This window comes from Petaurus breviceps, unplaced genomic scaffold (assembly GCF_028583685.1).
Source record: "Petaurus breviceps papuanus isolate PSGF00001 unplaced genomic scaffold, PetGlider_PUasm1.0 37, whole genome shotgun sequence".
In the NCBI taxonomy this organism is placed as follows: Eukaryota; Metazoa; Chordata; class Mammalia; order Diprotodontia; family Petauridae; genus Petaurus; species Petaurus breviceps.
In genome coordinates, this window is record NW_027186296.1 from 42899568 (window position 1) to 42923695 (window position 24128).

The window sequence follows — 24128 nt, forward strand, 5'->3', positions numbered from 1 at the left end:
GGAGTCAGGAAAGAGAGGGGGTCAAATGCTACCTTTGATACCCATCAAGAACAAGTTACTTTACTTCTCCAACACTTAGGCTACTCTTCTGTAAAGTGGGAACAATAATATATTCAGTGTTGTTTTTTCAGGCTGTCTCAATAATGGGCAATGAAGTCTTCCGTTTTAATTTGGATTTGTATCCTGATGCTACTGAAGGAGATGCTTACGCTGACATGTCTAAAGTAGATGGTGTAGTGTCACTGAATGTGGGATGTGTTCAGATAGTCTATCTTCATAAATTCCTCATGTCACTCCTGGTAATATGACTATTTGTATCTTTCATTTTCAAGTTAGCGCAATGTTGGTATACTCAAATACTGAAAATTCTAGATTCTTGGAGGTTTTGTGTTTAGATATATTCCATATACTGATAGTATTTATGTTTTAATATGTTGCTATTCTGTTAGTCATATAGTCATTTGGGCTGTGATTGGTAAATTCCAGCTAAAACCTAGTGAAGTGAAGGTTGTTGACTCAGGCACTGTTAAAGCAGTTTGTTTTTGGTCTGTTCCATGGCCACAGACTTCTGACCCTGTCAGGAGTCTAGTATATAGGTGCCATTATTCAATGGAAACACAGGTGCAGGAAAAATGTTTCTTAAATATTTTATAAACTAAAACCAACTTTAAGTGTTGGTAACACAGTAACATCTGAAAGCCATCTTACAAATAACATTTTTATTTATTTTCTTTATTTGAATAGAATTTCTTGAACAATTTTCATATGGCCAAAGAAGCACTGAGCACTGCCACCGTTCAAGCTGCAGAAAAGGCTGCCACAAGCATGAAAGATCTTGCCCAGAGGAGTTTTCGTGTTTCTATCAATATTGACTTGAAGGCGCCAGTTATAGTCATTCCACAGTCTTCCATTTCCTCTAATGCAGTGGTGATTGATCTTGGATTTATCAGAATACAAAACAAGTTTAGTCAGGTGTCTGGTGAAGATTGCTTACTCCCTCCAATAATTGATAAAATGGTTGTACAGCTAACAGAGCTTAAACTTTCTAGGTATGATCTTTAGTATTAATTAATTTATGTCTTTTGCCAGTGCCTTTTCACAAAATTTCATGATACCAATTTACCACATGGGAACTTGTTTTAATTTAAATTATATGTCTGAAAGCACATTTAGTAAGACCCTATCCAGGAGAAAGAATTGTTGAAATACCAAGGAGATGTTTTTCTAAAATAATTCCACTGCATTAATCCTGAAGAAAGCTTTTTGAGGATCCATTGTAACTTGAGGACCACTATGTATGTAATATATAAAATGCAGAGTTTATTAGTTCAGTTATATTCTTGGATAAAGCTCATTAATAGGTATTTAATATTATTTGATAAATCAATGAAAAATATTTAGTAAGCACTTAGCTATGTGCAAGGTACTGTGCTAAGTACTGAGTATAAGAACACAAAAGTGAGAGAACCCTTTTCCTCTAGGAGTTTCCTTCTAAGAGGAGGAGACAGTACATAGAAGGGAGTGGTGACTAGGGAGGTGTGTATAAGTCTGGGATGTCACAGACATAGTAAATGGACCCTTATAAGAGTTGCTTTCTGTGCCCTTTCTGGAAGTAGTGGTAATATTGTTTTGATGAGGATTCTTAGAGCAAGAGGTGTGGAAAGTAGCAGAGGAGGGGCTGCTAAGATGGGGAGGAGAGAAGGATGTTTGGCAAGAAGGCAGCCAGGATAGGTGACTTAATAAGACATGAAGGCATATGATCTGATCTGTATTAGGCTAAATATTGTGGAATGTAATCATGCTCATGTCTCTGTAATGGTTTTTGTAAATTCTCTAATTTTAATCAGTTCTGCCCTCTAATGAACATTACCTTATTACTTAATTCCTTTTAATAATTTCGTAATAGATTGAGTTTTGAAAGTCCTAAAAATGCAATGCTGTTAATCAGTTCACTATTTCAGGTCCAAAATGTTAATCATTTTTCAGAACAGTGATTTTGAGTTTTCTTTAGTTAAAGTAGCCACTGGATATGAACTCAAAAGTCTTGTGTTCTAGTCTTGGCTCCTTCAGGTATACCTGAGGATGTCATTAAATTATTAATCTTTAATTTTCTTGCCTGCAAAATGAGGATAGTAATTCTTATACCACCTACTTCTAGGGTTTTTGGTGCAGAGTGCTTTTTAAAAAAGCTTTATAAATGAGAACTATTATCAGTGGAATGTCATAATTGGTGACCATCAGTTTCAGGTTTTTATACTTTAATATTTCATTAGAACAGTGATTCAGCCTGGTGTCTCTCATCCCGATATTCAACTACTACATCCTATTAATTTGAATATTTTGGTGAATCGGAATTTAGCTGCAGCTTGGTATCACAAGATTCCTATAATGGAAATTACGGGACATCTTGATACAATGAATGTAAGTATAAATATCTATTTGTATATATATTTTTCTGAAATTTCTAGAATATGGAGAATTATTTATTAAAATTTATTATATTTATGAACACAAGTGATATTTATTCATTGGCTTGAAAAAAATCATAGAAAAATATTTGGTAGGTTGTCCAAAGATAGAATTCTTCAGATTTTGAGTGGGTCTAGATTTTTAAGTATTACTTCTTTATTATTGTTTTTTAGAAGTATACTTTATCAAGTATATTTTGTGTGTGCACACACAATGTACATACTCACAGAAAAATACATTTAAGGCAATCTGAGTAGTAAAAGGAAAACAAAGTGTTTTAACACAGTTGGATAGCTGTGTATACTGGAATAGTAATAATTTAATGGAGGTTTTTTCCATTTAAAGAAATTCGTCCTTTTCTGTTGTTTTAAAGTTAGCTTGATGATTACTCTTCCACTAGGGATAAAATAATTCAGTCAATATATATATTTTTTATGTACTTAGCAGTCTTAAGTAAAATTTTAATATGAAACAATGGTGAAATACTTGAACATGAGTTGATATGATTTGCTTAGTGCTATGATGGCCTTACCCTATGATCTAGATTAATACAATCTAATGAATTCTTTAATGTAGACTTACAATAATATATGTGTGTTTATATATGTATGCATACACATATTCACTACACTTCTGAAACTGTTATTACCTTACAGGTTGGCCTAAATCAGGATGATTTGAGTCTTCTGCTTAGAGTATTAGAAGAAAATCTTGGGGAGGCTTCTGCAGGGCCAGATAAAACAGAACCAAGAATACAAGAGAGAAGTAAGGGACTAATTAATATAGAAATAATATTCCTCTTCCCCGACCCTGACCCCCCCCCCCCCCCCCCCCCCCCCTTTCGTAATGGTGATTATAACTACATTCCGGGTTATTTATTGAAAGGAAGCTTGATATAATTAAAATAATACTAATAAAAGCTGGTATTTACATAGAACCTAAAGGTTTACAAAGTGTTTTTATGTATGTTACCTCATTTGATTTTCGCAACAACCCAGTGAAATAGGTATTATTATTATTATCTCCATTTTACCTACGAAGAAACTAAAGCTCAGATTAAATACTTTGCCCAGCATCATAAAGTAAGTGTCTGAGGTAGAATGTTAATCTAAATTCTCCTAAAGACAAGTCTGTCACTCTACCATACTTACCCCTTAAAAAAAGATTACCAGATATGGTACTCAAACAGAAAACTTGACTCAATCAATGAGGCAACTGTAAGATTTTGAACCTAGGACATCTTAGGCACTGTTTTTATATCAGTGCAATGAAGAAAATAATATCTGGTAGCCTATCTCACTGCATTTTGAAAGGTTCAATTTTTAATATATGAAAAAAAGAGTTTTATGGACTGTGAAGTTAAATACAAATATTATTTGTAGTTTTTGCATATATAAAGATGATATTACTTGTCAGAAATTTAATATTCAAGAGGAAGCTGTTAATTTTAGTAATTAACCCTGTGCCAAGAGAAATTATACACCAGAGGTAGGTGAATTCTAGCTGAATCTACTGGACAAGAAAGTGAGAGATATGACAAAGGAAAAATCCTTATGATGAATTAAAGCTAGGGAAAGTTAAATTTTAACATATTTACTCAGCACCAGCACTTGGTGCCCTCTTTCTCCTTGTCTCTGTGCTCTGCCAAAGATGTACAAGCTAGACTAAAGATTTGTGCCTGGTACCTGCTTGAGATTTCCCACCTCATTCAGAGACTCTGCTACCATATTCTCTCTTTCACCACCTCCATTTTTGACTTTTAACTTTTCTCCCATTTAGTTGTAATGAACAGCAGCTTTGACTCCAGTCAGTCCTGTGCCTCTGGAAGTTCCTTAGGGCAAGGACTAAAAAATCCTCCAAAGTGGAAAAAAGGCTATGAAAGCTTTGCTGTCTGTGCAGGAGTGTACCCACTTTAACAGGAAGAAATACAATGGGAAAAAAGGTTAAAACATGAAATATTTTAGGAGGAAAAAAAATTTCAGTTAAAAATCTTGCACATAGGCAGATATAAATCAACAGGGAATAAATTAAAAAGAAGGAAGAATGAACACTACATCCTCAAAGAGATCACAAGGCTCTCTTTATAAGCACTACAAATATAAAAGAAATTGAACTAATGCCTGATGAAAAACAGAACCCATGGAACCAATAACAAGATATTCTAGAATGGTTTGAAAGAGAAATGAAAAGCCTAACAATTTTAGAAGGGAATAGATATCAGAACTTTTAATATTTATAGCAGAAATAATTATCTGATTGGAAAACTTGTCATGATGGCAAGTTTCCCAAAGAATAAAAAGATAGCAGATTTGGAATATAAAATACTGAGAGACAGTCTGGAAGAAAATTAAAAAAAGGCAATAACTTTAAAAGAACTCACAGTCTTTGCATAAATTACTTTGGGAAAGGAAATACAGAAATAAGGATCTAAAGTCTTCCAGAAGAACTTGCCAAACACCAATATAATTATAATAACACTAGCTAACATTTATACAATGCTTTAAGGTTTGCATAGAATGTTACATAAATTATCTCATTTGATCCTTGCAAGTTGAACACCATAATCTAAGAAGTCATATAGAAAATTGCCCAGAACTCTTCCCAAAGGGAAAAAATCAGGTGTTCATTTACAGAATCCATAGATCCAGGAAAAAAACAAAACAATGAAAAAACCTATACTTCAAACTCTAAGACACACAGTGGTTAAATTTAATAGTTGCATTGACAAACAACAGTAAGAAGAAAATCTTCAAATATAATTGAAAGGAAATCCCAATAACACAAGTCTGTTCTTCACTTAGTAGAAATCACAGAAGGGAATAGGATAATATATTCCCCCCAAGTAGAGGAGCTCAAGCTGCAACTCAGGATGACAAATCTGTAAAATTGAACCTAATTGTCAGTAGAAAAGACGGATTTGCCACAAAAGAAATGCATTTAAGGCATTCCTGAAAAAAAATATACACACATATACATTATATGTGTATATATATTCTGCACATTATATATATATATATATATATAACATAAATATGCAGAATATTCATATCGCAAACAAAATATAAAAAAGCACAACTCCCAAGGTGGGGAAAAATAATGAAATAACTTGCTTCATCTCTACAGAGTCATTTTTTTAAAAAGAGGGACTGATGTAGGAATGAAACAACAGCAACAAAAAATGAGGGATCTTCAAGTGATTTTTTTTTATGTACATGAAGGTAAAGATGAAACTGAAATTTAAAGATGTAGAAATGAAGGAAGGAGAAATAGAACTGAAATGCCATGGATTAAACCCCACAACCTCCATGGGTGAAGCAATGTATTTTGTGAGACAAAATTGCAAAATTGGAAAGTCCATAAATGGGGAGAGAAGAGATGTGAAAGGCTGAAAGGAATATCTGATATGGCCTTATTAAGTCTATGGCTGAAGAACAAGGGAAAGATAACTTATTTAATCTCAACAAGAAGATAGGCTATAGGGTTAGGGATTTCACTGAAGGGCATTTATATAGGTTAAGAGGTGTATGTTTGTGGTGAGAATTGAGGCCTTACAATGAGTTTAATCTGAGAATAATTGGTACCCAAAGAGACTAGTTCCTCTAAGAGAGGATGTGCCTCCATGGATAACATCTAACCTCAGGAGAAAGAAAATTGGAGCTCTGGGGAAAAGCTAGCATTAAAAAGAATGGGAGAACACAGACCTAGACTTGAGAACCCATGGCACTTGGAAAGGAGAATGATTATGGGGAGGGCAGGAGGTACGTTTGGGACATGATTATGTCTACCATAGGCTAATGCTCTTATCTGTATTACTTCCCTCTTGATTTGAATTTTTAAGTGTTTGGTACAGCAGGAAAAAAAGGAAAGATGGAGCAAGATCTACATAGAAATTGCTTAGAAGAGGGAATTTAGACTTGATACTTCAGAAGCTTTAAATCCTTAAAGAACACTGATTTAAGAAGAAATAAATGTGGATATAGAACATTGGTCACAGAATAAACATTCAGAACAGATGGACCAACAAGAGATATTACACAGAAAACAAGATAAAGAAATCCTGAGAAAAAAGATGCAGAAAAAGATTAAAAAAAAACTAATAAAAGAATTTGGAGGGCAGGAGATAATTTGAATTAATCGCTTGGGCAAAAGAAGAAGAATTCAATAACTAGATAAAAGAAATAAATAAGTAAAAACCCAGAGATTAGGGAATGGATTGGCAAATAGGAGAGTAGGGGATTGGTGAGGGGAGAGAGTCTATGGGAATATGGTGGCATCAAACTAGTTTAAGCAAAACTAATTATAGGGGCCGAGGTGTGACTAAAAAAGAGAAAGGAGAACAAAAAGAAATCACCCCTTTTAAAAGTAGTATTAGGGACACAAATGGAGGAAAACATAAAATTCTCATGTCTTTGAATGTGAATGGATTGAACAGATCAACCCCCCAAAAAAGTGACAGAAAAAAATATCTGAAAAGCAAAGATGAGGAGAATAAAAGTGAGAAAATGTAACAGATTTCTGTGCACTAGTAATTCAAAAGAGTAGGAGTTGCAATTGTGCTATCAAAATAAAAATAAAAACGCACAGTATAAGTAGTGATAGGCAAGGGAATTACATTATGTGTAAGGAAACCATATATAAGGAGCCAGTATCAGTATTAATTTAAGCTTATATGTCTTAAAAGACATGGCATTTAAATTTTTAAAAGAAAGACAACCAAATTGCAGAAAAGCATAATAACACAATGAGTGACTTTAATGTTTCTCTTTCAGCATTAGGCAAATCTAATGGAAAAATTAAAGCAAAAGCAGAAAATATAGAACAAATTGTTGGAGAATTTAGAGGTAAAAGTTTTATTGAATCTTCTGAAAGAATGTTCCTTTTTCTCAGTGCCACTTTGGCTAAACTATACCATATATTAGGTCACAGTTAAGTTGCAAATAAATGTAGAAAGGCAAAATACTAAACACATCCCTTGTAGCCCATAATGCAATAAAAATAATCTTAAATTAGGGTTCACAAACAAAATAGCAGACCTAAAAGGAGACTTAATAATGAAATCCTAAATAATAAATGACTTTAAACAACAAATAGAAACAACTATTTGACAGTCAACAGTAATGTTGAGACATCATACTAAAACTTTTGAGATGCTGCAAAAGGAATTCTCAGGGGAAAATTATATCCCTAGAAAGATATGCTAACAAAATAGAGTATGTATTAACTGAATATATGTTTAAGAAATTTAGAAAGCCAACAAAGCAAAAATATATACAAAAGAGGGAATATTAAAATTTAGAAATGGATAAATTGGAAATAACAAAGATTATAGAATTGATAAACAGTTAAGTTAGTACTTTTTAAGGACTAAAAAATTGATAAAAACTTTATCCAACTTGATTCAAAAGAAGATAGAAAATAAAATTTAAAAATTTGATAAGTATAATTACAAGATTAGAAGAAATAAAAATTATTAGAACCTAATATACAGTATACGATCAAAACTGGGATTACCTACAAAAATATAAAATTCCCAAAGTAACAAAACACTTAATGAAATAGAGATTTTATTCCAGTCTCAGAAAGGGACCTAGAATTACAAAGGAACTACCAAAGGGAAAAAACCTTTTGGTCCTGATGTTTTCACCAGAAAATTCTATTAAACTTTTAAGGAAAAGTTAATATTGATGTGACAACCCCCCCCCCCGCCAAATTGAGATTCTATTAACCAGACTACAATAAATCTATTGAACTATGAGCTATTGATTATATCATGGAGTTATGCACTAATATTAATGAGTATCTATTAGAAATTTAAAAATAAAATCCTGGCTAAGTTACTACAGCAATTTATTTAGAAAATTGTTTATTATGACCAATTGGTTTAACACCAGGGATGTGTTCAATATTGGGAAAACAATTAACATAATTAAATTAAAAAAAAAATTCCAATCTGCAATTGTCTTAATAGAGGTATAGAAAGCCTTTGACAAAATATCATTCATAATAAAACTCCTACAAAGTATATGTATAGAGAGACCATTATTTTAATATGTTTACATATATATGTGTATAGTGTGTGTGTGTGTTGCCAAAAGCAAGCTTTATATGTAATTAGTAAATATTCTAGAAGCTGAAAAAAGGATGTCTCCTTTTCTCAGTCGTATTTGATATATTTCTAGAAATTCTAACAAGAATAAGGAAAGAGAAGGAAGTTAAAGCTGCAATGATAAACAAAGTAGAGATAAAACTATTCCTATTTTCTGATGGCATGATATTTTATTAAGAAAATCTCAGGGATTTAGCAAAGAAATGAATTGAGACAAATCCAGCAAAGTTATAGGCTACAAAATAAATTCACAAAAATCAACAGCATTTCTATGTGATACAAAATCCAGCAGGCAATACTAGAAAGTTAAGTACTGTTCAAAATAACTAAAAAAATACCTAAAATACTTGGGAGTCAGTCTGCTAGTATACATTGTCTTTATAGGACTATTTACAATTGCTTCTTTAAGAAATAAAGAATAATGTAAATAGTTAGAAATACCTTTAATGCTCATTGCTGGACCATGTCAATGTAACTAAAATGACAGTACTGACAAGGTTCATTTATAGATTTGTTGATTTAATAAAATTAATTTGGAGGAATGAAAGATCTAGAATATCAAGAGAAATGATGAAAAATCATAGTAATGAGTAACAGTCTTATGGAGAAGAGGCATACCATTTCTGCTGTTGCTAGCACCGCCATCTATCAACCAGTTGCCATGTAAGTCAGCCTCACAGAAGTAGCCAGGCATCTTGAGGAAGAGTTAGGAAGTGGCATGTGCCAGGTAGATCAAATTGATGCCATTTCCTCTAATACTACATTCTCTTCAGACACCATTATAGACAATCTATTACCCAAATTCCTTAAACCACTAGAGTAACAGTCTGTCCCGCTCATACCACCAACCCTGCTTTTAGTTCACCAACTACTCCTGCCAGATGTCACCAAGCCATCCTAGCTGAAGCAATAAAACAGAGAGAGACAGACAGACAGGAGGCAACATATGCCAGGTGGATCAAACCACTTCCAAGACCTTGACTTCCACTTTTCAGACCCTGGTGGAGGCATCCTAGGATTCAAATCCCTGGGTCTGAAGCTTGGGTAATAGGATCAGACCCCTCCCATGTCTACCCCCATGAACACGGTCCTATTTCCACTTGGTCTCCTATACCTATTTTAGAAGGGATCAACCTTTGTGAAGAGGGACCTAGCAATTACCTCTCCATTTGCGATGTTCTTCCATCCTCAGGGCAATAGCTACTAAAGAAATGGAAAAGAAACTTCTTAATCAAGTGCTTGGCATTTTCAAATGATTCTGCATCAGAAATATGGTTTTATTAGTGGAAATAATGTTGAGGATTATGCATTTTGATCTGTTTCGGATCATGAGGGCCCTTCTTGCAGCTGAAACTGCTTTTATATGTCATCTATTCCTATTACAATATGAGCTCCTTGAGAGGTGGGACTGTGGCTTTTCTAATGTGTATTTCCATGGCTTAACACAGTGCTTTGAATAGAGTTAGTGCTTAATAGATTATTTTTTGTTTATTCCAGACCTTAAACTCTATTATAAAGAAGCAATTGTCAAAATCATTTGATACTGTTTAAAAGATAGAAAGTCAATTAATGGAAAAGACAGTACAAAGTAGAATCGGAAATAACTTAATTTAGTAATCCAGTATTTGATAATACTTGAAAACATAAATTACTAAGGAAAGAATTCTTTATTTGCTAAGAATTGTTGGTATAACAGGAAAGCAGACTGGCCAAAATTAGGATTAGACTAAACAGCTTGTACTTTATTCTACACAATAAATTCAAAATGAAAAAATGACCTTAATATTAAAGGTTTTACCACAAATCTTTTGCCATTTTATTACTTTTTTTTTTTTTTAAGCAATCGGGTTTAAGTAACTTGCTTAAGGTTACATGGCCAGTTATTATTTCTGGGTGTGGTGCTAAGTATCTGAGCTCGGATTTGATCCAGGTCATCCCGACACTGGAGCTGGTGCTCTTACTTCCTGAGCCACCTGGCCACCCCTAAGCAATCGGGGTTAAGTAACTTGCTCAAGGTTACACGGCCAGGTGTTTCTGGGTGGTTGCTAAGTGTCTGAGCCCAGGATTCGATCCAATCCCCAGGTCATCCCGACACTGGAGCCAGCGCTCTTACTTGCTGTGCTACCTGGCTGCCCCCGTTTTATTACTTTTAAAGCCTTAACAAATACTAGTTAAAATGAGCATTCTATATGTACTGTACAACAAAAGAAGAGGGTTGTATGTAAAACTGCAAATCTTTTATGTCAAGTAATTCTGTTGTAACTTTATTATGTAATATTCAAAGCTATTCTGATTGTCAATGATTCTTTCTGATCTTCGTTTTCCTCTTCACTGTGACAACCCTCCTTCTCCCCACTGGAAAAAATAAACAAAATAAACCCTTGTAATGAATATATATAGTCAATCAAAACAGGTTCCCACCTTGGATATGAACCAAAACACGTATCTTTTTCTGCATTTCAAATCTACTTTACTCTTTTATAGGAGTTTGTGTGTGAAAAAAATTAAGGCATTTAGGAAAAGAAAGAAAGTGGTTGACTTGGAAGAATCATTGTATCAAAAATCTCTGATCAGGGTCTGATACGCAAGATGTCCAGACAAGTATCAGAAACATATAAGACCAAAAACCACTCCCTGTTAGGCAGATATTTAAAGCAAATTGACAAAGAGTACAAAAGATGGAAATAATGTTGGAGGGGTGGTGGAAAGGCAGGCCCACAAATGCATTGTATTGTTGGCAGAACATTTGAATTGCTGGTAAGCAGTTTGGAATTTTGCAGACAAAAGTGAACAAAATATCCATACTTTTTGACCCAGAAATTATACTAATAGGCTTATGCCCTAAAGAGGTCAGTGGCAGAAAGGTTACATGTATACATTAAAATATTTATAAGCATTTTTGTGGTATCAAAGAACTATAGAAAAAAATAGGTATCCATCTTTTGGGGAATGGCTAAACAAATTGTGGTACGTTAATAAAATATGAATATGGGGACAGCTAAGTGGCTCAGTGAATAGAGCACCAGCCCTGGAGTCAGGAGGACCTGATTTCAAATCCGGCCTCAGACATTTGACACACTTACTAGCTGTGTGACCTTGGACAAGTCACTTAACCCCAATTGCCTTGCCTTCCCCCCTCAAAAAAAATAAAATGACATGTGAATATACTGTAGCAAATAATATACATAATGAGTATAAGAAAGCCTAGAAAGATTTATATGAACTGTTGCAAAGTAAATAGAAGTAGGAAAACTATAAATATTGATTACAACAAAGCAAATAGAGCAACAACAGCACAATTGAAAATGAATGTTAGGAAATTACAGTCCCAAGCTTGGACTAGAAGAATAGATCTCTTCCGCTCCTTTGTCTTTCTCTTGTGTAGAAGTGGAATCCATGGGTGTGAAACACAGTACGTAATATGAGACTTCTTTGATGTGTTGATGGTTTTGCTGAACTTTTTTTCCCCTTCTTTTAAAATTCTTTGTTATAAAGATAGTTCTTTTGGAAGGAACACAGGCAGAGACAGTGAGGAAATGCAGGTGATATAAAAACAAAAGATAGCAACAAAAATTTTATGTAAAATATGTTTTTCACTAATCTTTTTTAATGAAGCGAATTTTATAAGATACTGGTACACTATTTCAGATAAATTAAAGTTCCTCATCAAGTAAAAGTTGATATAAACGTGTAGAGGGATTTGTACAGTGTCTACCTATGATAATGTAATATTTCAAGAAACTGAAATATGAGAAGAGAAATGACACTACTTTTTTTTAAAAGGGAATTTAATTAGGATCTTTGGAATGTGATATAGCCAGATCTTCCAGCCATTAATGTTTAACTTATAATTGGAAAAATAACTGGTTTCTTTTTTTTAATACTGGGGCTATTTTAGGACAATTAAATAATTTTTGTTCCTTTTTTATGAATTTATGTAGGTAAAATTAAAGAGACTTTTGAGAAGTTCACATCTCAACAAGGTTTACATATGTCACAAGAAATTTTGCCTACTGGAGTTGAAGAAATTGTGCCAAAAGATGTCACTAATGTGCTGCTAAAATTTGAAATTAAAGAGGTGTGTGTGGGTATTTATAGCTACTTTTTGACCGAGGATAGTTGAAATCTTGGAATTACTTTTAGAAATTTGGAATTATACAACTCTTTGGAAGTAAAAATATCCCCATTACTAATTTAGTCTTCTGAAACTCCTATGCTTCAAGGGATTTGTATATTGCCTTCAGTGATGCAGATTATAATTCTTCCATGACTTCTTATCTGGTGGGGCTCTTGTCTATATCCTCCCATATATCTTAGGGAGGGGTCCCCCCTCATTCCTAATTATTTGACATTGTGGAGATGTCAGTACAGCATGTGCCTCATCCATTGGTCATCTCTCACTCTCGCCTAAAACTAACTCCCCTTTTTGTGCAGCCTAGATCCTATTAGTTCAATAACAACTTCCTTCCCTAAGGTTTACTATAGGAAGAATAGTGAAAATAGCAAAGGAAATAACTTTTACTTGATCTAGAATCTCAGTTTTTAGATTTCACCTTTTTTTTCTTAACCAACTCTTGAAAATAGTTATATAGCTATAATGCTCCAGAGATCTCATTGATTTTATATACCTTCTAGTGTGCCTGAATTTGTGCTCAGACAGTAATTTAGGTAGGAAATAAGTGGATTTCTTATAACATGCTGTCACTCTTTGGTTCTTCTACCTTGAGAGGTTTTAAAATGTTATCTTGTATAAGAATAGTAGAATCACTTAAATTTATGGTGTTTACTTTCTTAGGTTCTGGTGACATTGATGAAAAAATCAGAAAAAAACCCAAAACCTTTACATGAACTAAATGTGTTACAACTTGGAGTAGAAGCCAGAGTTAAAACCCATGACATGACTGCTAAGATGTATCTAAAAAAAATTAACATGAAATCTCATGATTTCACAGGTAAGTGTAAAATGTAGGCTTAATGAAAGATGTTTTATAGAAGAAAGAGGTCTTTGTTCTTTCTCATCATGCTAAAGAACCACAGAGTGACATTCTTTTTTTTTTTTTTTTTTTGTTGGGGAGAGGAAGGCAGGGCATTTGGGGTTAAATGACTTGCCCAAGGTCACATGGCTAGTATTAAGTGTCCGAGGCTAGATTTGAACTCAGGTCCTCCTGACTCCAGAGCTGGTGCTCTATTCACTGCGCCACCTAGCTACCCTTCAGAGTGGTATTCTTAAACATTTCATGTAACAGTTTTTAGTAAATAAAATTTCGTTTTTACTAGGGCTGCACATTGTTTAACAGAAAACTTTGCTCATTTCTTTAAAAGCATAATGATAACAAGTGAAATAGAGACTGTTGGGGTGACTAGGTGGCGCAGTGAATAGAGCACCAGCCTTGGAGTCAGGAGGACCTGAGTTCAAATCTGGCCTCAGTCACTTAACACTTACTAGCCATGTGACCTTTGGCAAGTCACTTAACCCCAATTGCCCTGCCCCTTCTCCCCCACCAAAAAAAGCAAAAAAAAAAAAAAGAGTCTATCATCTGTTTTGTAAGTTTACATTTTTTATATTAGGGTTATTAAAATGGAGCAGTTGCTATATTTGTCTGGATAATGAAGTTCTAGAATAGTTGTCATTGGGTGCTGTTTTAAAATGTGACTTTCAAGTATGTTGATTTTTCAGGCAAGTCTGTCTTTCTTATAGATTCTAAAGGAGAACCTCTTTATATCATTAACTCTTGTAATGTAACTGATGAACCACTTCTAAAAATGGAATTCACAAAGGTATTGTGATTTGTTTTTTAGAATTTACTATTTGCATGTCTGAAGTAATGTTATTTATTTTGAATTCTTCTTGCTCATCTCCTTTACTTGATATTTACAAAAAATCCATAATGGTATGATTATGGAAAATTATTTAAGCTTGTATATCCTGCTCTGTTGCTACCCTTGGAAACTTCCATTCATGTTTAAGACTTTCAATTCCATTTATTAGAGATTTGCTAGTTCAGAGTTAAAAAGAAGTTTAGATGCATTTAGTGTAATTTAGATTTCTTTACATTGCTCCTTTCAGTTATTTATGCTCTTCCTAAAAATTTACTATTAAAGTAAAACTTCATTATTTGTGAGAGATATAGATAAAGACAGGGAGTAAGAAGAAATTTAATTGTAAGTCGTCGAATAACTAGTTTTTATTTCAGTTTTGGAGCTTAAAATGCCTTTGGTTTGGGAAAAGACTCTATTAGCACAAACTATCATAGAATGATAGAATCATAGAGTTAGAACTGAAAAGGTTTTTTAAAAGGTCCACAACCCTTCTCCCCTTATATTACAGATAAGGCAACTGAAAAGCAATTAAGGCTTCCTCAGGGTCACACAGCTAGTAAGTTTCTGAGGTAGGATTTACACCCAGGTTTTCATGACACAGCCCAGTGCTCAATCTACTATCCACCTAACTACTTACTAACTATGCATCATTATTATTTTTTGGTTGATATTTACCTGGTTGCCTACTCATCTCAATTCCTGCCTGGCGCCACAAATCCAGTCAATTACCAGATCTGACAAACCTTGAATCATCTTTCCCTTCCTCTCTATTTATACTGTCACCTTCCAAGTGAAGGCCTCTCTTACTTCTCATCTAGGATACTGTAACTTTCTAACTGATCTCTTTGTTCCCAGTATTTCCTCCCCCAAAATGCAGCCTTTACATAATTAAAATAGTCTCCTCAAAGCAAGGTCCAACCATCTGACTATTCTGTTAAAATTTTTTTTTTAACATAATAAAAGTATTAGAGGTAAAAGACCCTTTAGAAGTTTTATTTTTGTTTTTGTTTTTAGTTCAGCACTATTATTTTGCAAGTAAGGAAACTGAAATTTAGAGAAGTTTAGTCACTTGCATATAGCAAGTTAGTAGCAGGGACTGGACTATACGCCAGGTCTGATGATTCTAAATCCAATGCTTTTTTTTGTTCTCCTAAACTAAAGAATAAATTAATAAACTCCTCATCCTGTCATCAAAGAGTCAAGGCCCTTTACAGTCTGACTCTACCGTACATTTCTGGTCTTATTTTGTACTATTCCCTTCAATGCTGTGTTCCAGTAGACTGAACTAAATTCTTGCTGTTCCCCAGTCCAGTACCGCCACTATGCTTTTACCTGAAAACTGCCATGTCTAGGCTTTCACATCTCTGCTTCCTGAAATTCTTCTCTGGTTTAAGACCTAGTTTAGGTTCTGCCTCATCCATTAAGTTTTCTATGATTAGGAACTTCTATCCCCTCTCCTCTTCCTCTGTAGCAGCAAGCACCCTGGCATACCCAGGATGGCTTCTAGCACAGGTTCTTTGATCTCCTTTTCTAAAGGAAAGCAACTCAAAAAGGGTTAACAATCTTAGGTTAGTCAAACATATATTATTTACCTAGTTCAGGGGAAAAAGTCAGCACCCTGAATTTCAGAGAATACAAACAGAAGTTACAAACAGACAAAAAATACAGACAGAGAAAATAACACAATTCAGCAGACCTACAGACAGGGCTTCCAGCTGTCTGACCATTACACCTATACAGTTAGTTACCAGAGAGAGAAGCACCAGCATCCAGATTTTCAAAGCCAGGGGTCTCAACAGCTGCCCAGAGTCTCATCTGGCCAAATCACAAAAGTCTTCCCAAAGTGAGCCCCAAAGCAAAACCTCACCTCAGAGGTATATAGCCTTCTCCAGGGTCAGAGAACATCACAACCCTCATGGCCCACTGCCTTATTACAAAGTAACAGGGTGTGAACCTTATTGAAAAACAAACCTTCCCTAAGCAAGCTTGTCCTGTGGGCCCTGCTTCACCCTTCAGCAAACTCCTCCTACCATAGGTTCCATGTGACTACATTCAGCCTATTAGGGGGCAGAGTATATTTTCAAAGCAAGGAAGCTCTTCAGATCCCTTCCCATTACACCCCCTAATAAAAGTTCTTTTTTCTTTAGGTTTTCCTTATTTTCCATGTATTATTTTGTTCAGATTTCTCTTTTGTCCTTAAATTTTCCTTTGTATCGTGTTTTAGCAAGGATCATAGATTTTGAGCTGGGAGGAACCTTTGAGTTAATCTTGTTCCAGTCAAAACTTCTTCCCTTTGCCATGTTAACTTGATAGTTTTTTGAGGAAAGCAACTGCTTTTCCGTCTTTGTTCCATAGGGCCTGGAGCAGAGAAAATTAGTATAGTTGGAGCATATAAACCTCATTACTTAAAATTAAGGGAGCTTAAAGGGAGATAGGAATACAAGAATAAGGTATGAGAAGGTAAAGATTGTTATGTTAAGTTAAAAGACTGAGTCCTGACTAGTTCAATTTCTTTTTTTTCTCAGCAAAAGCAAAGGCAAGCAGCCTTTGGTTTTAAATTATAACTGTGATATTACTATGAGACTGGTCAAGTCACTTCTTTGAGACTCAGTTTCATCATCTGTAAAATGAAGCAATTAATCTAGATAACTTCAAAGTCCATTCCAATTCAGGCTATTGAAGTCTTTTCATTTTAACCTGTTATCTTCTCTACCAGTCTCAAAAAAATTTACTGTAAGAAATCTTTTCCAGTAGCAACACTTGCTTTTAAAAGCATAAACAATAATTATATACAGAGAAACATTTTTCCCCTTACATTTTCTTTTTCTAATATAGCAGAGGAAATGCAAGGGGAAAAATAATCAAATAACTATGATACATTTAGAATATGCTTTCTTAGAATTTGCTGTACATTCAGAGTGCTGTATTGTGTGGAAACTTTTTTTATACTGTGAATATAAATTTCCTGAGCTTTATTAAAAATGTGAAGGGTTTGAAAATTAAGTTTATAACCCTGTAAATAAGTCAAGAAAATAAATTCAGTGTATATGTTTTTAATGTTTGTATTCAAGTGTTCTAATCTTATTTTACTTACAGGCAGACAGTGATGGACCAGAATTTAAAACTGTTCATAATAATACCAAACAAACAGTAAAGGTAATTACTTTATGGTTCATTCTCAGGAGTTAAGTGTGGGTTTAATCATCTAATCTAGTTCCAGTAGCTGCCTCAGATATTGAGAGTATTAACATCAGCATAAGCATAGCACAATAGTAACAGCCTCTCTGGTCACTATATGAAATAGAAATAAAGGTCTCATAGGAAGAAAACTTAATTTCCCAGAAGAAGTAATTTGCTTCACTGAGTTCAGTTGTGAATTGACTCAGTGCTTATTGAACAAACAAATAGTGTATTCCCTTAGAAGTGCCTTCTAAAAATCTTAGGTAACTACATTTTTTGGCTCAATATGATGTTGGCTAAAATTGTTGGTTAGCATTAATGTAGGAATTCTCTATAGGAATATTTTTAAAATAGATGACAATTCCTGATAGCTTTAGATTCAGAGTGAATTTTAGGATTTTAACCTCTCAAAATAGAATACATTGCCTACAACATATTTCATCATTCAGTGCAGTTTTTGTCTGAAATGTGACCTGATGGCTTATCAAAGTGCCTACATCTTTGAGTAAGCTGGTAGGTTTGTGAAGCTTTGAAAACAAGTTAGAGATTAAAAAAAACTACTCTTATGCTTAGGAAGAATAAATGTAGAGACAACTTTCTCTAATCTTCACTGGTATTTTGAAGTATTCTGTATGATTAACCTGAGCAAAAAGTTTTTGATTCTGTTTTTTGTGATTTTTAAAATTAGTCTCTTTTCTTGTTTCTTGACTTAGGTGTCATTTTCATCATTAGATTTAGTCCTCCATTTGGAATCTTTGCTATCCATCATGGACTTTATGTCATCAACTGTTCCATCCCATGGTCTTCCCTCTAATCAGAAGGGACATGAGCTGAAACTGCCAATAGAGGAATCTAAAAGCCCTGCTGTCAAAGCTGGTATTATTTTGTCAATAACTTTCTTTTAATCAAAACTAGAATAATCATATTTAAACAAAGCTTCTGTTGTAATTTACGAAAGAAAATGAGTATACAAACCCAATAAGTTACATCTACAAAGGCAAGCTGGATCATTTATAAAATAAAAAGCAAATGAAATCCTACTTTGATAATAACGCACTTTAGTGAGTGGTTTTCAGTCACCAGTAAGTTGTCATCCTCTAATTCTCATCCTCTTAGCCCCATATCTGATCAGTGATCAAGTCCTGTCATTTTTTCATCCTTAACATTTCTTGTATATGCTCTTTTCTTTGCTATGGCACCATCGCTACCTTGGTTCAAACCCTCATCACCTCATGCATGGACTATTAAAGTATCCTCCATATAGGTCTCCCTCTATCAAGTCTCTCCCCACTCTAGTCCGTTCTCCACTTAGCTTGTCATATTGATCTTCCTAAAGCACAGATCTGGGCTCATTACCTCCCATTCATTGAACTATTTTGACTCCCTATTACTTTCAGGATCAAATAAAAAATCCTTTGTTTGGCTTTTCAAGTCCTCCATAATCTGGTCCCTTCCTTTTTTTTTTAATCTTAAACCCCATCATATACACTGTGATCCAGTGACGCTAGCCTCCCTTGCTTTTCCTTGTGTAAGATATTACATTTTGTGACTGAGCATTTTCACTTACTGTCTCCCATGTCTATCTCCTGCCTCATTTCTTCCTCCCAGCTTCTCCTTGCTTCCTTCACGTCTTTTCCTTCAAAGTCCCATCTTCTGCAAGAATCCTTTCTCAGTCCTTAATTTTAGTAACTTCTCTCTGAGATTATCTGCAGTTTTTTGTCTTGTTTGTATATAATTGTTTGCATGTTGTCTCCCCCTTTATATTGTGACTCCTTGAGACCATCTACTGTCTTTTACTTTTGTTTTTATCTCTAGCACTTAGCACAGTGCCTGGTACATAGTAGACTCTTAATGAATGCTAGTTGACCAAGTAGATAGAGGGATTGAAAGAGATAAATAAAGAATGATTTTAGTTTATAAGACTCCTTATTTCCTTCATGCAATATCCAATGATCATTTATTAGGTGCCTACTATGTTCAGTTGTTTTGGATGCTGGGGGAGATACAAAGAAGAACATAGTAGTCCTAAATAAGTCAGCACTCTAGTAGGAAGAAGCCAGAATGAAAATTAGAGTATAAGTACATAAGGAAAATATAAAATACCACGTTATTACATGAGTGATAATTTTCAGTTGATACAATTAGGGAATGCTAATTCCACTGTTTTCTTCACATTTGATAAGGCTTCTTAGATCTCTCTTATAAGGGAATATGTGCTGTGTTTCACTTCTTTCTTCCCTATCAGTCAACAGACATTTACTAAGCACCTACTATGTGCCTAGCACTGTGCCTAGTTCTCATATACAGAGACAATTAGTTTCTTATGATTTGATGATCATTTCTGTGAAGTAGGCTAAAAATTAGAAGAAAGCATATAGACTTTGCATTAAATTATTTGTAGATGCTGATTGCCTTTCCATATAAATAGGGAGTTTATATTCCATATAAAAAGTCAGTTAAATTCCATGATAGAAGTGTTTTTCATATGACATATTCTACTAAAATACCTATCAAATAACTGTTCTTAGGTATAGAGATAGCATGACATAGGAGCATCAGGGAGGTGAAAAAGCACTGGATTTTGGAGTCAGAGGACTGGAATTCAAGTCTTGGCCTAACAACTTGTGTTGATTTAGCTATGTGATTTTAGGCAGGACCCAGAAAAATCTAATCTTAAGGGGAGATACTTTTTGGACTTAAGACCCGGTACATAGTAGACACTTCACAAAAATATATTGAATTGTTTTGAAGCCACTTAACCTTTCTGAAGCTTAATAAAATGGGAATAATAATAATAGTACCATCAAATAGGGTTGTTGTGAGGAAGCACTTTGCAGATCTTAAAATGCTATGTAAATGTGAGCTGTTGTTATTTATAGTTGATTTTTCTCTTGATTAGAGTTTCTTTCTTACTTTTAACCTAATATTTGAAAATTAATTTCAATTCAGTTAAAATTAATTAAATGCTTAATTAGGGGTTGCTTTTGCTTTTGTTATGTTCAAAGTACTGTAGACAGACAAAGATGAAACTGGTCCTGACCTCAAAGACCTTATTTTCATTTCTCTGTTTTGATTATACATGATACTAAAAGTACTTATTATTTCATTTAGTTTTAGATTGCATTTCTTTGTCACATCATAATTATAATTTGATAATCATGATGTTTTGGTAACTTTTCAGTATCTGACATTTCCCATCAAGATGTTTTTGATCTGAAAATCACTGCAGAATTGAATGCATTTAATATCTTTGTCTGTGATCAGAAGTGTAACATTGCAGATATTAAAGTACAAGGCAAGTAATTACACTATTCACCTTACTTTGATCTGTGATAGTCTTCTAGTTTTAAAAATGTATGTAAGAAATTTTATTTTGAAATCTGATGACTATTTCTTTGCTTCTAAGTTAATAGTATGATAGATGTGTTGTGAGTAGTTAACGAGTTATTTAAAATTTTTTTTCACATATATACATTGTAATTTTAAAAATAGATTTGTTTAATGTGACAAGTTATATGAAACTTTTTTCCTAGTTATTTCAAATAGTTTTTAAATGAAGCAGTGAAATTATTCTAATAAATATTCTAGTTACATTTTTAAGACTGACATATATAATTTTAAAACAACAACTTGTGCAACTTTTATAGGTTACAAATTGTCAGGCAGTGGTCATGACATTTTCTTCATTCTTTTTTAAGACATATTGAATTGGAGCAGAAATATTGTATTCAGTACAAAATACAACTTTCAAAAATTGTATGCTTTTTAGCTTGTTAGTATGTGACAAGAGTGTGAAAGGATTTCTAAAGCCTTACTGATGCCTTTAATAGAAATAATCATTTTATGATAACTACATATTTTTTTTTCTTTTTTTTTAAAGCAATTGGGGTTAAGTAACTTGCTCAAGGTTACACGGCCAGTTATTTCTGGGTGTGGTGCTAAGTATCTGAGCCTGGATTCGATCCCCCAGGTCATCCCAACACTGGGGGCCGGTGCTCTTACTCGCTGAGCCACCTGGCCACCCCTAAGCAATTGAGGTTAAGTAACTTGCTCAAGCTTACACGGCCAGGTGTTTCTGGGTGGATGCTAAGTGTCTGAGTCGGGATTCGATTTCCCAGGTATCCTGACACTGGAGCCGGTGCTCTTACTCACTGTGCTACCTGGCCGCCCCATAAGTACATATTCTTGAATATAACCATTCACACGTATTATTTATTTGTATTGAGCAGTTTGAAAGTTAGTTTGTTGTTTTTAAATATAGGCAGGACTAATTTACTGCTTCATAAATGTAAAACATATTAGATTTATAGTTTGTGAAGATGATCATATTTTTCAATATGTATGTTTTTTCTTACTCTGTCCAGAAAGTTGTAGATCATCTTTATAAGAATTCTTTTTCAGAGATCTGTCTGATGATATCCTTGTTGTAGACTTTAGTGCAGGATCAGAGAAAATAAATATAGCTAAAGGGAACATCTCTTGATTAAAGTATCTGGAAGTCAACTATAGCTTGTATATAGCATAATGATTATTTGAACGTCTATCAGGTATAACAGTTTGCTGAAACAATCACATACTTAGGATATTTTTGAATATTTAAATTAAGATTTATGAGTATAGTTGTCTTTTGTAATTTGGTGGCTGTTACTTTGACGCTAATCTTTAATTTATTACTGTGTTTTAAAGGGTATGTAGCTGTTTTAACTCCAGGTGGTGCTACTTGTTCTAATCTGTTAAGCAGTCAAGGGAAATTTTCTGGTTTTGGATAAGGATTTTTAATTATTAAGAGTGTGATGGCAAAAAATGTCAGTGACTACATAAAAGTTTTCATGGGACCATAGATCTGAGTTCATCCTTAGAAAGGGCCTTGAAGGCCCCCTCGTTCAATCCATTCATTTTACAGATGAAGACCCCAAGGCTCAGGGCAGTTAAGTGGTTTGACCACAGTGACATAGGGAATAAATATCAGAGACATAATTTTAATGGGGGCTCTTGAACTTTTGAAAAAGCATTTTTGTCCCACAGTACTACTGCTGCATTCTCTAGTATGATAAAATAAATCCTTAATAGTGGACTGGCTAATGTTCAGTATTCATCCTAATGAAACATGCAAGGAAATATTTATTTTTAGTTGGAAGTAATTTGAAATTATGAGGTCAGTTATGAAAGCCATTCAGCAAGCTTTCCCTAGTGTTTCGTTTTCATTGGACATTAGCCACTTCCTTAGGCTAGTGTTAAACATTAATTCTTCATTATCTATAATAATCAGCCAATCAGTAAACATTTATTCTGGACATTGTGCTAAGTACTGTGGATACAAAAAGAAACAAAAGACAGTCCTTGCCCTCTAGGAACTTCCAATCTAATGGAACAAACCTGTATCACATTATTAGCCTGACTGTCTTCTGCATCCTAGAAATACTTGCTAACACATTTCATGTTTCTATTTAAGGTGCTTATTTTTAATTTGGAGATACTCTTTCACCCTAGTGGTCGTAGTATCTCTAATTATGATTACTTAAATTTGGTTCATTAAAAAAAATATCATTCTTCCAACAAAGGGAATTATTTTAATTCTTTATTATCTTAACAGGATACTACTTTACTTAAATATTGTTAGATTTACTTTGTGTTGGGCTTCAAAGTAAGTGAGAAAACTAATTGTTTCCAACAGGAATGGATGCATCTGTTTCTGTGCAGTCGAAGGAGACAGAAGTTTTTGCCAGACTCAGAGATATCATAGTTACAAATGCTGATCCCGTGTCCATTCATAAAAAGGTGATTTAAAAAAAATACAAAATTCAAGATTAAAATTTATTCTTTGTCATTTGAATTAGGGAAACAACTTAATAAGAAACAATATGTGAAAGCGATTTGTGACCAAGTAAATAACTGAAATGTTCCCCAGGAGGAAAGAACTATTTAATTTTATTTTAAAAAAGTCATTTGGGAGATCTAGCTGTATGTATTATGTATGGGCAGCTAGCTGGCACAGTGGATAGAGTGCTGGGCTTGGAGTTAGATAGAATAATCTTCCTGAGTTCATATCTGGTCTCAGACACTTGCTAGCTGTGTGACTCTGGACAGGTCACTTTATCCTGTTTGCCTCAGTTTCTTCTTCTGTAAAATGAGCTGGAGAAAAAAATGACAAACTACTCCAGTATATTTATCAAGAAAACCCCAAATGAGGTCATGAAGAGTCAGATATAACTGAAAAATGACTGAACAACAACAAATGTAAGTATGTATGTATATAAATATCATTCTATCTCCATCTTTACAGTTAATGAAATCAAAGTCTCAGGGCAATTAAATGGTTTGACCATAGTTTACAGAGAGTAAGTGTCAGAGGCAAGATTTGAACTGAGACTCTTGTTTGTTAGAGTAGGCACTTCCCCCACAATACTGCTACCTACTGCCTTCCCTCATATGATAAAAATAAATCCTTAACAGTGGATTGGCTTATATTTGGTATTCAGCCTAATGTAACATGTAGCAAAGTGTGTGTACATATATGTGTGTGTATCTCCCAACTGACACTCTTTTTTTTTTT

At 34.0% G+C, this 24128-nt stretch overlaps 1 protein-coding gene across 4 annotated transcripts in view; it reads left to right on the plus strand.

Annotated features, from left to right (window-relative positions):
- VPS13C (vacuolar protein sorting 13 homolog C) overlaps nucleotides 1–24128 on the plus strand; it is a 203366-nt gene that overhangs the window by 83449 nt on the left and 95789 nt on the right. For all 4 annotated transcript variants that reach the window (XM_069098385.1, XM_069098386.1, XM_069098383.1 and 1 more), the window contains 11 exons: nucleotides 132–299; nucleotides 745–1049; nucleotides 2274–2421; nucleotides 3126–3234; nucleotides 12517–12653; nucleotides 13371–13527; nucleotides 14274–14353; nucleotides 17492–17551; nucleotides 18289–18451; nucleotides 20757–20870; nucleotides 23250–23353. In XM_069098385.1, the coding sequence (XP_068954486.1) occupies nucleotides 132–299; nucleotides 745–1049; nucleotides 2274–2421; nucleotides 3126–3234; nucleotides 12517–12653; nucleotides 13371–13527; nucleotides 14274–14353; nucleotides 17492–17551; nucleotides 18289–18451; nucleotides 20757–20870; nucleotides 23250–23353 (1545 nt within the window). The remainder of the gene's footprint in view (nucleotides 1–131; nucleotides 300–744; nucleotides 1050–2273; nucleotides 2422–3125; nucleotides 3235–12516; nucleotides 12654–13370; nucleotides 13528–14273; nucleotides 14354–17491; nucleotides 17552–18288; nucleotides 18452–20756; nucleotides 20871–23249; nucleotides 23354–24128) is intronic.